The following is an 18210-nucleotide window of genomic DNA, read 5'->3' as shown; positions in this document are numbered from 1 at the left end:
GGGGCAATCCAATGTAGAAGTCAGTTTTCCTGAGTTTAGTGCAGCTCCCAAGTAGATACGCATAATTTAGCAACTCTAGTGACTTGAAGTTCCTACAAGGTTACTATAGATTCTCTGCTTGAGAAACTCTAAATGTAAACAAATACGTAAATAAGATATGCAGTGAAAATATGGAGAATACTTTAGTATACTCTTGCCTCCTATAACATAGATTAATCTTGATACTGAGTTCATGGCTATATAATTTTTTTTTATTCCTCAAGGAGTTGCATGTTGGTGAAAACCAAATTGAAGTATTAAAACCTGACCACCTAAAGCATCTGAATTCCTTGTGTGTGCTGGAATTAAGAGATAATAAACTAAAATCACTACCAGATGAAATAACTCTGTTACAAGGGTTAGAGCGACTGGACCTATCCAACAATGATATTAGTAGGTAAGGTTATAGGCATATTTAATAGCCTTCTTTACTTTGGAGCAAATGTTTACTCTTACTGAATTTTAAGACCTAAAACTCATATTTTGATCTTGGAAAAACAATACTTTTAATTCATAAAGTAATATTGAGCCATGAAGAATGTTCTAGTTAATGAGGTTCAAAATGCAGGGGTTTCGATCTTAATTAGACTTCCACTGGTGAAAGGTCTGTTCGTATCAGCACTGATTTCCCCCTTCCCCCAGCAGCACCCTGTGCCCTCATGACAATCTGCTCTGAAGGGTTGAGGGATCCTTCAGAGCAGCATTAGAAATAGCGCAAGAGAAATAAGTGAAGATCGCCTCTGCCATCCCTTCTGCCAGTGGAATTATCAGCTGGATCTTGACTATCCTTGAATAAAAGGAGCTTGTGAAAGTTCATGGTCACCTAGTTTGTATCCAAGTCTGAATAACTGAGCTGAGCATTGCTTCATCTTCTGGCTTTGACTGAGGTTATTTTTAAAGAGAACTCTGTATCTCTGCAGACTTCCTTATAAACTAGGAAACCTATCTCAGCTGAAGTTCCTAGCACTGGAAGGAAACCCTTTAAGAACCATCCGAAGGGAAGTTCTACAAGTAAGAACGCATAATTTATATACTATCTTAAATAATTTCTACCCCTTGAGATACAAAAGATGTGGTGACTGATAAGCTTTTCTGTGCTTTTATTCTTCCCTTTTAGAAAGGAACACAAGAAATACTGAAATATCTTAGAAGTAAAATACAAGGTAAATGTTTTCTTTGAGAGTAGAAGGTCAACCCTTGGAATAGCTGTAATTATGAGATTAATTATTCTCTGTTTAGCATTTTTGTACACATCTGCTTGCTTACATAGCTTTTCTTCTCTTCCAAGTCCAATGTAACTGGAGGTGGTTTTCTAGTATGGATCAGAAGAAAGTGTATCCCTTGTTATGTAGACTCTAAAAAAGTGGAAAACTTAATTGGACAATAATATCCAGAAGAATTGCTTGTTGACCAGATATGAGTTTAATAATTCACTGGCTGTGTAAAGTGGACTTGGTGGTAGAAGATGCAAAGACAGCAATCATGAAATGACCTTGCTCGCTGCTACAGCTAGCTCTGAATGCTGAACACACAGCCCTTGCACTACATGTCAAACTAGTGGTAATTTCCAGAGCAGTTTGTGATGTGATAGCCTACTTTTCCAAAGAAAAAAAGTAAAAAATGTCTCCTTTGGGTATTCTTAAGCAGTTCTCCGGATTGTCACACATAAACTTTAGTATTGAAGGACTCTAGAAAGTTTAAAAATTGTGCCCCTTCCCCTGAAAGATATTCTCCAAAATTCTTTTGTATTACTAAGATATATAAGCAAAATAGCATTAAACCCCAACAAGTAGGCTTAGATGGCTGGGTAAGATGGAATTAATAAAGCCATTTTTGACTGTTAAGTTGATGCATAATGTCACTAATTTAGGTGTTTCTTGTCATGTTGCAGTGTTTCTGAGCATTCTTGTTTTAAAACTTTTAGCAATAATTTTTCACTCTGGTGGACGTGGACAGCTTCCATTTCCCAAACCACATTAACACCACATTACTCTTCCATTTTCTATCTGGATTTCTCACACTTATTTCTCAGCCATTTCTCATCCCCAGCTGTATGCTGGGAGTTCTTGGGAGCTATAGGTTGCCATTCCTCAGACTAGTATTTCGTTACTTAATATGGAAATAACTGCATACTTAATTTTATACTCATGCTTATGCTCACTCTTGAGATGTCTGGCTTAGGATAACATTTATTTGGAAATAGATTTATTAGCTAGGATTCTGTATGTATGGGCAAAGATTAGATGGTAGAACTAGTGGATATCATTTACTCTAAGGACTTCACTGCCAAGTTATTTCATAGTGTAGTTTTAAGGTATGTGCCAAAATTGATTTGGACTTGTATCAACCAGATACGATCACGATTGTATAGCTTCCTCTTTAAAAAAGAAAAAAATGATAATTGTAATGTAGTCAGACATTTTATGCTATATAATTATAGATTTTGCTGTGATACTTTCTTGTAATACCCTTTGTAATTACAAAGAATTGTGATACAATTCTTTAACATCTGGCAACATTTGGATAAATGGATCACATGCTACTTAGGAGCGCAATCTAAAAATTGTCCACTTAAAGCCACCTTCTCCATTAGTCTTGGTATGGTTAAAAAATACAAGTTCTATGACCTAAGTCACTGCTATAACAAATCCATATTTGACTGGATAGAACAGTAATTAACTACCTTCTTACACCTGGGATAACTGTTGAAACTTCCAGCCTTCTGAAACTTTCTGAAGAACAAACCTGAGCATCTTCTAGAAATGTTGTGTAAATATTTTGTGCTGGGTCTTCGTTAAGTAGTGCTGAGCCAGGGTAGAAGGTGTTTCTCAGCTCCTGTGAAAGCTCTTTCTTTCATGATGGGCAGATTCAAAGTGGGTAAAATTGAAATTAAATAATAATCCTAAACTTTTGGTCACACTTCTTTATCATTTTAAGACTTTTGCAAATTCTGATGTTTGTCAAAAGTTAAACCTACATACTTCTGCTTCCTTTAGATGATGATACAATTAGTCCAAATGGAGAATTGTCTGTGACAGCGATGACTCTGCCAAGTCAATCAAAAATTAACCTGCATGCTATAACTGCATTAAAAACATTGGACTATAGGTAGGAATATTTAAAATTTATTAATCATAGGCTTATAAATTAAAATATAATGGGCAGTATCCAGTGAAGTAGTTCAGTAAGCACAAGGAGTTCTGGCTGTGTGATGGATTTCTACTCCCTTTCCCCTCCCTTTCCCCTCCCTCTGCACCTTCCCCAGATCTGATCTAGAGGGTTGGGGGAATTTCCAGGATAGACGTAGGGAGTGCATGGGGAAAAGAAAGAGGAAAAATTCCATTGTACAACCAGAAGTCTTTGTGTTTATGAAATTACTTTGTTGAATACCACCCAGTGTGTTCCTGATAGATCAAATGGCACTGGTGCAGGTTTAATGAGGCTAGCCCTAAAACATAAGGATCACATGCTCTCTCATGCCACCAGAACCATCTTGCTCAGTGAGGTGGAGCCACAATACTAGGTTCATGGCAGTGGCGGTGCTTCTGCTTACCGGGAGGAGTGAGCTGGTGGTCAGATCAGAGCTAAGGGAGCACACCGGTGGAGCCAATCTGGTACTCTAGCCCCAACCTTGCCATCACCTTGCTCCTCCCTGTAAATGGCAGTGATCCTGCTGCTGGGAAGCTAGTGTTGTGGCTTTGTCCTGCCAGGTGAGCAGCTTCTGCCTGCCAGTCACTCATCTCTCTGGCATGAATTACTGCCACCTTCCCTTAACTATAGCTTGTTTAGAACAGGGGTAGGGAACTGCCAGGCCATTTTGGGGAAACCATGACATCAGGTGTGTGGTTAAGGACAGGGCTTCAAAGGAACAATTGAGAGGCTTTAAGTGTTCCTCCCAGTTGTTCCTTTGCTGTAGCAAGGTGTGCTCCCAGCCGCCCACCAGCTGGATAGTAGGAGCACGCCTTGTTCAAGAAAGGGGAAGTGTTTTCCAGTCAGTGAAAACTGCTTCTCCCTCCCGATGCTGCTCTTTGAAGCCTCTTTGGGCTTCTCATTTCCACTTCAGATGCAAACATAGGTCAGGCAATGCCTCTTGTGAAGTGGTTTCCAAGCTTTGGAATCTTCTGCAAGGGATTTTGACAGGTGGGTTGTTCCACCCACCTGTCAAAGTTGCCCTGCAAGGTGGGACAGATAAAGGTCTGGTCCCTGGAGCCAAAAAAGTTCCTCACCCCTGGTTTAAACATAGATTTACAACACTGATATATAATCTATTGGCTAAAGCACTCAAGGTGAGTATTAACTGTGGTTCAGGCTGCTGCTGCTGCAATCCTTAACCGTGATTAAAGAGGAGAGTCTGCTGTGGAAGTGTCTGTGGGAAGGGAACAGTCATTCCTTTGGCTATGAGTAAGGGATGGGCCACTACATGGCTGCACTGCCAGGTACACTGTATGTTCTATAAAGGAATTGATTTGGATTTTGTTTTAATTCTGGGTGTGTTTTGGTAAGGGGACTTGAATTATATCTGTCATAAGTTTAGTAAAAGAATTGAGAACCTTGCTTTTAGTGTATTTTTACTTGGAAGTGAGTTCCTTCATGTTCAATGCAGCTTATTCCCAAGTAAGTGTAGATAGGACTGCAGCCTTATTATTCTTAACAGATCGTTTTGTAATAACACAGTAAGTAGTAGACCATAGCAATGTTAATACTGTGGTAATGGTAAGAAAGTAATAACAAGCTTTATATTGTTGCAAGTTATAAAATGAAAAGTTGCTTATCTGGTAAAACTCCTGTGATTGATGTTGTGCTGTAAATACTGTAGAAATGTTGGAGAACAATTACTGTCTTACACCAAACGTTCAGAACTAGATTTACATCACATAGGTGGCTAATCTCTGTTCTGGGGGCCTGAAGTGGCTCATCCGAGCATATTCCTCTGACCCCCCCCCCAAGATTCCCCAAGTTTTGGTGGCAGGAAAAAGAAAAAAAATTAAATATGTTGCTGGGGTGGGCAGAAGGTTTAAATCCTCTTGCCCTGTCTAATGATCCAGCCCTTATCAATTGAGGAGGTGTGTGTGCTTGATAGCCATACTGTTTGGCCACACCCACTGGTGGCATGTGATTCCTGAAGGATTGGTCAAGGGTGAATGCAGCCTCAAGCAAAAACAAATTAGCCACCCTTGATTTATAGGATGATACTCCTGTATCAAAGAAATTGAGCAGCTCTCTTTACACACTTGTGAAAATCTGCTTGGTTGTAAAGCACTTCTACTCCAGGCTTCAGCTGAAAAGATTCCCAGACCAGCTTGAATAAGATCAGCAACAAATAAGACAGTACTACGCACAGGCTTACATTCTAAACATTTCTGTGGACTAGTGTTGTGAGGTTAGTAGCTCCAGTTGCAAAGACTATAAAAACTGCTTAATGCTTCTTTTTCTAAAAGTTTTCTCTTTAGGAAACTTCCCAGCCGTAATTTATTTTGATAATTGAGTACAATATGAATTTGCTTGCAACATAACTCTTAAAAGTACATTGCCTTTCCTGTTGGAGTGCTCTGTGTTGAACTTTTAATAATGGTGATTTGTCAAAAAAGCGACAGTTCTGGGAAATTGATAATTGTCCTGTTAAATAAGATGAATTTTGATAAATATTTAGTGAGAAACAGGCAGCTGTAATTCCGGATGAAGTACTGAATGCAGTTGGAACCAATCCAGTCAATATTGCAAATTTCAGCAAGAATCAGCTGACTGAAATTCCAGTAAGGTACTGTTTTTTCTATAGCAATATTAATTAAAGTTGGGCTGAAATATTTGGCCCAGATCTTTTTGGGGGATGGGTGGGGTGAAATTGCCCTCTCCCCAAAAAGACTGTAAAATTTTTAATGGTGGGGAGGGCAAGGTGGTCTTACCGTAAAAAAAAAAAGGTTGCAGAGGGTGATTCTTTTTCCCCTCCCCCCACTTTTTACTTTCAAAAGTCTTGCTGCTGCTTCAAGCAACACCAAAATTAGCCATAGTCATCCAGCTACGTACCTGGAGACAGAATGCCCATCTTTTTCTTCCCCAAGAGTGGCCCAGAAAGCAACACTATGTCACAGTTCCCTGGGGCATTCTGTCCCTCCAGGAATGATACCTCTTGAAGGGTTTTTTAAGAGTAAAAGAAAAAAGGGCTGAAAGAGAACCACCCTCAACTCCTTTAAAAGGTAAGACGAAGCCCTGCATAGGGTTCTACAATTTTGCCTCCTGTATATAACCCCCCTTCTGCCAGGGAAAAATAGCCTCATGAAAGGGGAGGATATTTTGCATGGGTCTAATGTCAATCTTGGTGTTTGTTACTGCTAAGCAAACATAGCTATGTTTCAGTCAATGGAAATACTATTTCATTTGTTTTTATGTGTATATAAAAAGAGAAGGCAACAGCCACATAACAGAGTGTTGCACATTAAATCAACGAAAGTGAATCTAACTTTGCTAATTACCTTTTACCTTCAGTTTCAGAGCACGTCCAGAGTTCATTTCAGGAAAGAGGCTCTGAAACAGTGGCCCACTAAACATAAAACACTAAGCCAGACTTAGTTTGGCTGTCCTCTCTGGGTCTTACTGCTGAAATACTACCTGAACCTATGCCATGATTTGGTTGAATATTGAGTCCAAACCCAGACTAGTGATTTGTCTTGCTCCAGAGAAATTACAAGCTGTAACCAAGGGTTGTTCTTGGTCTACTGCACGTTGTTTGGAGCAAGGCAAGCCATAAACCTCGGTTTGAATGTAACACTTAAGCAATGTAACACTTAAGCAAACGATGGCTTCGCCCTGGAAAGTGTGGCAGCAGCAGGGCTGAGAGTGGACTTAGTTGTCCAGGAACTCAAACGTTAGCTTATGTGTGCTAAGCTGCAGTTCACCTTAGGACTGTGTACGAAACCCATCAGTGGGAGTTCATCTTTTTAGGCTGCAATCCAGTACATGTCTATTCAGAAGTAAGCTCCATTGCGTTCAATAGAACTTACTCCTGGATAAGTGTGTATTGGATTGCAGCCTTAGATAGTTCCAAGGATGCAAAGACTGAGGGTGAAGCTTCACATTTTTATGGGAATCTTAGACCAGTAAAAGCTGGTTTTAACAGAGACAGATTGGTTTTTTAAAACCAATGATGAGAGGTTCCATCTCTGGCTACCTAGACTAGTAACATCAATGAACTTTTTTATTTAGAGGTTAGTTTCCCTCCTTAATGATATTGAAGTTCCACTACAAAAGAACTAGCCAGTTCATAACAGTTGGCTATTGGGATTAACCTGAGAATATGTATTCAGGAATAAAACCCAAGATATCTGCCTATTTAGGGTTCACTGCAAGAGATACTAAATTCCAGGCACTTTAGTGGCACTGTTGGCCTACAGCAGAATATAGGGATTCATCACAGTAGGTATACTAACAAGACATGTCACTTGGTTTGAACACAACACAAAACCATAGTATAGTGTTACATGAAACATCCTTAGGCTTGTGCACTCTTCTTTCCTCCTCTAACTTGGTCACAAAGAGTTGGAAGCATCTGCGTCTCATTTTAACTGATCAGTTTATTGTTAACATCAGAAAAGGACAAAAGTGGTCACTTTAACCTGTGGCTTGTTGGAAAAATAGCAGGATCATAAGTCATGGCCACATTTACACATAGCACTAACACATGGTTATGTAGATAAGTGAGCCTGAGGAGTCAGGCTCATGTACCCTCCCATAACACTGGGAGGTGGACTTCAGCAGAGCTTAATTTTACTTTTAAAGAATCCTGACTTAGCTTTGTATGTGAACCCGGGTCTTGGTTTAAAACAAACACTGGTAAGTTTTATAACAAGCTAACTTCTTAACCCATTATTCAGTTGTAACACTAAGCCAGAATTTTGTAAAAGTAAACTAAACTTTTGCAGCATTTTCCTCCCACGAATACGGGATGAGGAGGGTGGAGTGCAAGCATGTCTCCATAGTGGTAAACCATAGTGGAGTTGCATGTGGATATGGCTCATGGTAATTGATCCTAGCTTGTTTTAACAAGCCATAGTTTAATGTTGAGGGATCCAACATGGGGTGCCCTACAGATACAGACTAGCTCCCTCGGTATCCCTGATGGTTGACCATGCTGACTAGAGCTGATGGAAGCTGTAATCCACAATATTGACTATCCCTGGTTTAAACTTGTAAACCGTTTAATGTTTCTTGTAAACTACTTATAGGCTTGTGTTTTTGTTTTTACAATCAAGCAGTATATAAATTCTGTTAAATAAGAGTTCCCAATTCAGACTTAATGAGAAACACCAGTTTAAATCAGGAAGTAAAAATTTCTCATCTTGTGGCTCACCTGAAAGGCCCACTATTGGGTCCCAGCCCAGCGTTTGAGAGAAACTGATCTAGAGTTATACATTGGTGAAAGCTAAGATGCAGTCTACTTTAATCAGTGATCTTTTGAGATAGCCGGAAATGCTGTGAATTATTGACAAGTTTAATTTTTATGCTGCAGAATTGTGGAGCTAAAGGAATCTGTCTCTGATATCAGTTTTGGTTTCAATAAGCTCTCTTCTGTTTCCCTGGAACTCTGTATGCTTCACAGACTGACACATTTGGATGTCAGGTAAGCCTTTGTTTCTAAAACCTTTTTGAATTGTAGATTTCCTTAAAGGCTTCCCCCCCCCGATAAATGCACTAATAGTTGAAATGCTGGCTAATGTAGATTGAGTTTTATATTTTTATTAATTAATTTATTTTGACAATTTATATACCACTTATATTTAAATGAAATTCTAAGTGATGTACAACATGTTAACACGTCTTAAAGAGCAGATACAAAAAAACCCAACACAATCTATAAAATACAATTATTAACTGAATAGAACATCCTCTTTAGTATCAACATTTAGTATCACATATAGAAATGAACTACAAAAAAATACAAGAAAAGATCATAACATAGCTGACTGAACAAATACCCCTTAGGCTTCACACATTTTTAATAAAAATCGGGTAAAAAATCAACCTTATTTTAAACATAGCAGATTAGACAAAATAAAATCAACTGATTTCTTAATTGCTATATAATAAAAAGCAAAACAATTTAAAAAGCCAGCCCCTATAACAGTAAACAGAATTTCATCTAACTACAGTTGAGTAAACCGAATGATATCTGTTTCCAAGTACACCCTTACAAGATCAGCACACTTATGTTCATCAAAAATAACATTCTGAACCAATGCTCTCAAGCTTCCTATTGTAACACATCTCAAATCACATTCTGCAAACACTCACATAATTCATATATCAAGCACTACTCCTTGTCTTTCACTCAAGGAGGTAAAATTATATATATAAACTACTTGTCCAAACATAATAGGCAATGACACTTCCTTCATCTCTCACCTGAGGAACCAAAAGCTATTCAGGTGTCATCCTAAAAAGAGGCAGGCATTCGTCACAACCACCTATCAGTTTGGCTGTCTGTCTCTAGCACTTCAAGAGTGGCAATGATTTCTCTTGGAAAGGGAATGGATTCCAAACTGACTCCCAACTGTGCACTTAGCGGCACATGTTGCGCAATGCCGAGGCATGCACTGAGGCACTGCCTCAGGCAGCCCCTTCCCTTTATTTACATGGAGCAGAAAGAAGATATGGCAAACAGCTGCCACAGCACACAGAGTCCCCCACCCCAAGTTTTCTTGCATGAATCACATTATCTGGACCCTTTCCAAACAGGCTTCAGGTCTGGTCATGGAACAGAGGCTGCCTTGGTTGCCCTGCTTGATGACGCACGCCAGGCATCAGACAGGGGAGTGCATTCCTGCTGGTGCTACTGGACCTCTTGGTGGCTTTTGATACCATTCACCATGGTATCCTTCTGGGCCATCTAGCTGGGATGGGATTGGGAGGCACTGTTTTATGATGGATCTGGTCCTGCCTGTCAGACAGGTCTCAGAATGGTACTGGGAGACTACTGCTCGACCCCTGGGTGCTGACCTAGAGTCCTGCAGGGTTCCATTCTGTCTCCCATGCTCTTTTTAATAGTTCTTTTTGTGCATTTTCAACTCCCATGCTCTTTAACTTCTATATGAAACTTCTGGGAGAGGTCATCTGGAGATTTGGAGTACAATGTTATCAATATGCTGATGACACACAACTCTATCTCTCCCTACCATCTGATTGCAGGGAGGGAGTGCTCATCCTAAACTGGTGCCTGGAGGCTGTGAAGCGCTGGATGTGGGTTAACAAACTGAAACTTAATGCAGACAAGATGGAAGTGTTGTTGGTCAAGGGGAAAGCTGTGTCAGGGATAGGGCTGCCGCCTGTTCTGGACAAGGTCACACTCCCCTTGAAGGAGCAGGTCCACACTTTGGGAGTGCTCCTGAATCCTGCCCTGCTGCTTGAATATCAGGTGGCTCCGATAGTCAGGAGTGCTTTTGGCCAACTTCCTTGAAGCAATTGACTTGGCCACAGTGACACATGCATTGGTGACATTGAGGCTTGATTACTGTAATGCACTCTATGTGCGGCTGCCTTTGACAACGATTTGGAAATTGCAGTTGGTTCAAAATGCAATAGCCAGAATGGTAAGTGGATCACGGTGTGGGGATCATATCACCCTTGTGCTTTATCAACACCACTGGCTCTCAATTTGTTTCTGGGCCTAATTCAAAGTGCTAGTTCTGACCTTTAAAGCCCTAAGCGGCCTTGGACCAATGTACCTGAGGGACCGCTTATGCCATATGTACCTGCTGGGGATTTAAAATCATCTGCCTCTAGTCTCCTCTGCGTGCCTGGAATGAATGATGTTAGACTGACAGGCACATGGGAAAGAGTCTTTTCAGCTGTGTCCCCCAAGCTTTGGAATACCCTATCCCAAGAAGCCTTCTCTGCTCCCTCCCTGATGGCGTTCTGGAGACTTTTGAAAGCCATCCTATTCCAGAGAGCCTTTGGGAGGGACTGAAGACTGAGCATGAAACTGATTTTATCCCCCCCTTTTTTTAGTTTTAACTCTTTAGTCCCATTTTAATATTACCCCCCTAGATTTCTTAACTATTTTATGTATTTTTATCTATTTTTGTATGTGTTTTTATTGTGTATGATTTTATTGTGACCCGTCCTGAATGCCCTATTTTAGGGCAGAAGGGTGGGATAGAAATATTTTAAATAAATATTATTGTATTTCTATGCTGCTTTCTTTCAAGTGAATCCTAGAGCAGCATTGAAACAAATAGCAATAAACTTAACAATAGAAATATCAGCACAAAACACCATTACAATGCCTAGACCATTAAAAGTTGACCCTATGAAGTCACAGAATATTAAGAAATCAAGGATAAAATAATGTAATCTTTAAAGCAATACTAACAAAACAGCAGCTAAAAAGTAGGCTAAATATTATTACACCCACTAATCATGGCGTAATATTATTACACTATTTACCCACATCTTACCACACAGTTTTTTAAAACACATAGCCTAGCATACAAGAGAACCCTGATCTATTAGAAAAACCAATAAGCCAGAACCATACTGCAACAAAATACCAGGACTCCCACAAATCAATCAAATAGATATATGTGGAGCCAATGCTCTTCAGTACAAAATTCAGCTTCAAGTAATTCAACCCCTAAGTGCAGTTAAGGTCCATGATATCAAGCGGTTAACATGTATGTAACTAGTTCTCCAAGTGATGTTTTTTGAACAGTTCTTAACAGGTTAAAAAGTGGGAAGGATTAAATCAGTGTATGCTTGTTGCCTAACTCATGCAGTCTGTGAAGGCTGATTTAGCTAAATCTGTTGAACTGTTGGCACTACAGCAGTGATTTGAATATTGTCAAAGGGTTACTGTGTGGGAAATTTTGGTGTGCATGGAGATATCATTTTTGTATAGACAATTTTATCCTTTCATGTATACTGTCATATATAACAAATGTGTATTTGTATTTTATCATATACACATGCAGCTGAAATTGTCAAGTGGGATTTCTCACTACGGTATGTGGCAATACATATTCTGATGCAGCAGGTCTCGTTTAACTAAGGGTTATATCCAGTGAAGTCATCTCATTAGTGGAAGGACTTTCACTGGCTGTACAGGACTTCTGCTCCCCCTGTGCTACCCCAGATCTGTTCAAGGTTCCCCCCAACCTTCCCAAGCAGATGGGGGGCACATGGGGCATGTGGGGAGAGAAGGCTGTTGCACAGGGAGAAGCATGGGACAAATTGGTTGGGTACAACCTTTCTGGATGCTTCTCAGGAGCTCACTAGCAGGTCATGAGAGCAACAATCTCCGCATTCTTTGACTCCAGCTATTGGTAGTTGGAAGCATATTATTCTTGAATATGGGTATTCTGCATGTACTAATATGCAGTCATGACACATGATGGTGATGTAGATGTGTTCAGTTTTCTGTACTGAAGTGATACTTTGTCATGGTGATCCACATTAGAATAGTTCTGCCTGTTTATTGAGGGAAGTACGTTTAAATCTTACGTACTAGGAAATGGTTGAATTAAAATACCAACTTTTAATAAAAAATTAATAGTTATTTTGTTGCTTTTTAATACAATTTAGAAATAACAGTTTGACATCTCTGCCTGATGAAATGGAAGCACTGACAAAACTGCAAGTAATTAATCTTGCTTTCAACAGGTAAGTACTCTTATATACAGCCCTATCAAGATTACTGAATAAATTGTTGGTCTTTTGCTTTAACATTGTGCTGTTACATGACACTGCTATTTTTATCCTAGAATTCACAGCAGACTTCTGCATTTAGAAATTCACTCCAAAAATCTGCTTGCCTGAGCAGTATCCTGTTGGAGGAGGAAACTCCTGACACTTTAATTTAATTTGGTTGTGGATAACCTGTGTCCCTCCAGGTGTTTTAATTTTAGTTATAAATTGCTTCCTGTAAAACATCCTGAAGCAATTATTAACAAAAACACCAACTCTGAAAACTATTTCAAGAATATAGATATAGACTGGGATATAAAAAAAAACTCTTAAAAGGCTTGTTGGAAAAGGAAGTTTAGCTGGTGCTCAAAAGACAATAGAGATTGTGCCAGTCTGATATTTAATAAGAGGGAGTTCCACAGTGTTGGTGCCACCACACTAAAGGCCTGATTCCCTCATCCTATTGAACAAATCTGAGACGGTTTCTGCAGGACATCCTCTCTTGCAGAGCTCAAGGCTTGGTTGGGTTAGTTTATTTCCTTTATTACATTTTTATCCCACCATTCCTGCATGGAGCACAAGGTGGTGTGCATGGTTCCCACCTCCTCATTGGTCCCCCGCCCTCCAGCTCTGTGAGGTAGGTTAGGCTGAGACAGTGACTGGCCCGAGGCCACTGAGTGGACTTCATGCCTGAGTGGGGATTTGAACTCTGTTATCCCAGGTTCTAATCTTAACGTTCTAACCACTATACCACACTGGTTTTACCACACTACACTAGCTCTCAGTATATAAGATATTACCTTTTAGGTATCATGGTCCTGAGCTGTATAGGGCTTTGTACATGAGTATCAGCACCTTGGCAGCCAGTGCAATTCTTTCAGCAGCAACATAACATGATGGTGATATTCAGTTCCAGCAAGTAGTCAAGTAGTTACATTTTGCAGTAGCTGCAGCTTCTGAGCCAACCACAGGGGCAACCCACTTGCACTAATCCAGTCTGGAGATTCCCAGTGCATTGATAACAGTGGTGAAGCTATCCTGGTCCAGAAGCAGTAGAAGGTGTGCCTAGCTACTGAGGTCACTAGTGGAACACTAGTGACAGATTGATGCAGGAGCACCTCCAGACTATGAACCTGGTCTTGCAGGAGAAGTATGATCCCATCCAAAGCAGGCAATTGACCAATTATTCAGATTGGTTACCACTCACCGACAGTACCTCTGTCTTTTCAGCATCCAGACTGTTGGCCCTCATCAAGTCGACCCAACCAGGCACTTTTCCAGGGCTTGCATGCCCTCTCCTGATTCAGATATTCAGAGAAATAGTGCTGGGTGCCATCATCCTAAATATCCTAATGCCACAATGGTTTATGTAGATGTTAAATAGCGTTGGAGAAAGGTGATGTGCTGTGAGGTGCCACAGGATGCCAACTGTCAGAGGACCAAAAAATAATCACACTGCTATTCTGTGAAGCTGACTCTGGACATAGATTCATAACCATGGTAAAATACTGCAGCATGGGGCATTAAGGCGCCACTAGGAGAGATGGGACCAGTGGTCCTACTTGTTTCTATGTAGTGTTAGAATGGCTTCAAGTGGATTTGGCTTCCCCTACTGCTCAAAGGCAGGAACACAGTCACCTCAAAGGAAATATTTTGCTTCTTTCCCTGAAGCAACCAGTTACATTCTTGACAAGCTAAAGAGCACAGAGATGTATAAACAAAGAACATAACAAGAACCAACATAATAGTAACAACCTGACACCCCTGAACACTGCAGAACACTAAGCTGTCCTAACTGTATGAGATTACAAATAACAGTAGCCTACCTTAGGCAGTCTAGTAAGCATGCACATGGTAAAACCATTATAACACCACGTCGAAATACCTGTTGGATAAGACCAACTGTCCCTTCTGTTGTGGTGCTATAATGAACTCAAGTGAGATGTTCAAAAGCTGCTCTGACTTTAGGGTGGGACAATTGAGGCTGCCTGGGAGTAAGGAGGATGTTCTAGAGAACATGTCTTCCAAATGCTGCCTCAGTCAAGGCATACAGGTCCATCTTATACTGTGTGAAAGTGTTAGGATTAGCCCATGTAGCTGCTCTGCACACTGCTGGAAGAGGGGCGTTAGTGGAAAAAGGAGCAGCAACTGGTGAAGTGAGCTGTGATTTTAGAAAGAACAGGTAAGTGCGGAGAATCATATGGCATACAGTATAGGCCTTGATTCACCTAGGTATGGTGAAAGTGGAGACCACCCTATCCAAATCTGAAGGCAGAAAGGAGTCGGACAGAGAATCTGTCTGTCTACAGGACAGAGTCCTAGAATTGTAAACTTTTTATGCCCTGTGTAAGTGCAGGGAGTGCCAAGCTTTTTCAGATGGCTGAGAAGGGAAAGAACAGAATGTTGGAAGAATAAGCTTCTGTTGCTAATGGAATGCAGAATTAACTTTTGGAATGAAAGCAGGATCTGATCTCAGTATACTCCATGCATGTGGAACACGCACAGCTTCAGCTGTGACACTCTTACTGTTGATGTAATAGCAACCCAAAACAGACTGGTTTCTGTAATGCAGAGAGCACTTTCTGTCTCATGATGAAAAGTGATGCTGGACAGGAGGATTCAACAGCTGTGCCCCATGAAGAAACCTTTTCACAAAAGGATGTGCCCCATATACGTTATCTAGGTCTTGAGTTAGCACCGATGACAAAGCTGACACACGTCTCTTCCAGGTATTAGGCTTAAGGCCCATTTTCAAACCGTTCTGCAGTGAAGCTAGATGCTCCAGCAGTCCTGCCTTACTGGAACACCAGTTCTGTGTCGAGAAGGACAACATAACAAGGTTGTGGCCGTATGTCAGAGAAAAAACCCAGCTTCAGTAGGTGCTTTCGTTTCACATCAATGAGGCCAAATGAAGGTAGACAGGATCTGGTTGCTGCAGTAGCCCTTGAGTGAGCAGGTCAGGCGATATTGGCAAATGCTATGGAGGATTCCACTGCCAGGTGAAAGATCTCAGAGAACCAGGGTCTCCAAAGCCAGTATGGGCTACCAAGATAACAGAGGCCCATTACTCCCACACCTGTTTTAGTGTCCTTACTAGTCCTTTAGTGACATATCATAGGTAAGATCATCATTCAGATATGCAGAGAGGTAAAATTTGCAGAACTTTAGAAGGCAATGAAATCTCCCTCCCCCCAATTTGGTTGTGTGTTTGTGTTGAACTATATGCAATATTTATTTTATTTTCAGATCTAATCTAGTTTGTATGTGCTATATATAACTTGGCACATAATATTGTATAACTTAGTACATTCATGAAATTTTAAAAGTATACCTTTTGTTCAATTTTTTAAAAATAAATATTACTGTAATACATTATACATGGGTCTGCCTTTGAAAACAGTTTGGAAACTACAATTAGTGCAGAATTCAGTGGCCAAATTGCTGAATGGGACTAGGAGGTCTGAACATATTATATTAGATTTTGGCCTGAGTGCACTGGCTACATATTAGTTTTGGGGCTCAATTCAAACTGCTGGTTTTGACCTTTAAAGTCTGATACTGCTCAGGATGGCAGTACCTCAAAGACGGCCCGTCCTTTTATGAACCAGCGTAGACCCTCTGGTCCTCAGCGGAGGCTCTTTGCTGTGTGCCACACCTGAGGGAGGTGTGAAGGGTGGCCACACAAGAACGGGCCTTTTTGGTGGTAGCCCCCCATCGGTGGAATGCTGTTCCCAGGGAGGCACACTGGCATCATCCTTGGCAGTCTTTAGGTGCCAAGTGAAGATCTTTCTATTCACCCAGGCCCTCAGTTGTTGTTTCCTCCTGCGTTGGTACTCATCTTTTAGTGGGGTGGATAGGACCTGGTCCTTATAAACATTTCTGGATGAACATTTTATGTATTTTATATTATTATTTAATTTTAAAGGTTTTAATGGTTTTTATGTACTGTATTTTGTCAAGTTGCTTTGAGACTTTTTATTATGTAAAGTGATTGATGAATGAAATAATTATAATTGATAAATATGTGAAGTAGCTTGCTGCTGCCATCTCTATAGTAGCTAAACATAATATAAGAGCTGAAAATAGATATAATGAATATTAAACAAAGTTTTTATCCTCATATTACTGTCAGCAATATTCAGAAATAGAAGAACTACTACAGAAACTGCAGCACTGTTTGCAGTGGGATGAGCTTACACAATGGAAGCAACCATTCCCTTTGGTTGGAAATAGCCTAGGCTGGATTCAGACTTCTATCCACAGAAAGCTTCTGATACAGTGGAGATACCCTACTGGCAGAAGGGAGGGGGTGGAGGTGACTTCTGCCAATTTCATTTCCCACACTGTTCTTTTGGATAATAGCAGGGGAAAATTGAAAGATGTTGCCTTTCCTCCTACCAGCTGGATTCCTCAGCTGGATCAAAATCCTACTGTCTACCTCCATCTTAACAGAGTGTAGTGGTATCAGTAAATCTCAGTCTTAAATTAACTTTAATAGTGAACTCTTCAACAGTGTATTATTACATATAGTGTCATAGTAACTGTAGACAAAACTAGTAATGGGAAACCCATATCACTTGTATACCTATAATCATTAATATGGTCTTACAAAATGCTATAATTCTAAAGCAGAACTAATTTCTGAGAGAGCAAGAACTTCCAATTCTGAGTATTTGTTTTATGTCCATGGACTACAGAGAACTGAAGGTTTGTACAGTTTGAAGCAAATTTATCTATTTTTTCAATCTAGCTTGTTTCTTGATGTATGTTAAAAACCACACACATGCCGTAGAAAATGCAGGAGTCTGAAGCAGGCAGGGTATTTGAGAGTATGTGAGACAACCCTAATTTATATATGCTGAGGAGATGCACAGTGTTATTAGAAAGTCTTTTCAGGAGGTGAGAGTAGTTAATACAACCTTTAAAGACCTTGCCACCTTAAAAGTATTGTGTTAATTATTGTTCAAAAAAAGAAAAAGTTGATTGGAATTTTTTTAAGGTTTGAGGAAGGTGGAGATGAAGAAAACCCTTTCTCCCCTCAATAATCCATTTTTTCCCCTTAGGCCTTCAGTTGTTTACTTGTGTGAACTTCTCAGTGCACAGGTATTCTCCAGAAAGTGATTATAAACCTTCAAATGTTGCCAGTGGCTATGCATACAACGCATATGCAGTGCTAAAATTGATTTTCCAGCCAGTTTTTTTAAAATGTTGATTTGGGACACTTTTCTTCAAGTGTTCTTGCAACATTGATACATAATTTATAAGGAGATCCTTGAGGCCATTGAGCAGTATTGGGTGGTGCCTTCTACAGGGCCAACAGGCAGAGCCTCAAACTTCAGAGGGAGGAGCCACCCCTAGCTTTCTATACTGCCTCTGCCTGTGCACTGATGTTACCTGATCAATGCACTTCCTATTAGCCTGATCCTCATCAGATTCTTAAGTAGTTTTTGTTTGTGTAAAATTTTACTGGCTTAGGCTACAATCTAATACCCCCTTAGC

The 18210-nt window shown here is 40.2% G+C and overlaps 1 protein-coding gene across 5 annotated transcripts in view; it reads left to right on the top strand.

Moving 5' to 3' along the window:
• Positions 1-18210, top strand: part of LRRC40 (leucine rich repeat containing 40) — a 51045-nt gene that overhangs the window by 15622 nt on the left and 17213 nt on the right. For all 5 annotated transcript variants that reach the window (XM_061633405.1, XM_061633401.1, XM_061633404.1 and 2 more), the window contains 7 exons: positions 264-436; positions 960-1050; positions 1157-1202; positions 3036-3147; positions 5690-5797; positions 8543-8653; positions 12610-12687. In XM_061633405.1, coding sequence (XP_061489389.1) covers positions 264-436; positions 960-1050; positions 1157-1202; positions 3036-3147; positions 5690-5797; positions 8543-8653; positions 12610-12687 — 719 coding nt within the window. The remainder of the gene's footprint in view (positions 1-263; positions 437-959; positions 1051-1156; positions 1203-3035; positions 3148-5689; positions 5798-8542; positions 8654-12609; positions 12688-18210) is intronic.

Source organism: Rhineura floridana, chromosome 6, assembly GCF_030035675.1.
Source record: "Rhineura floridana isolate rRhiFlo1 chromosome 6, rRhiFlo1.hap2, whole genome shotgun sequence".
NCBI classification, from domain to species: Eukaryota; Metazoa; Chordata; class Lepidosauria; order Squamata; family Rhineuridae; genus Rhineura; species Rhineura floridana.
This window is presented reverse-complemented; position numbering and strand designations above follow the sequence as displayed.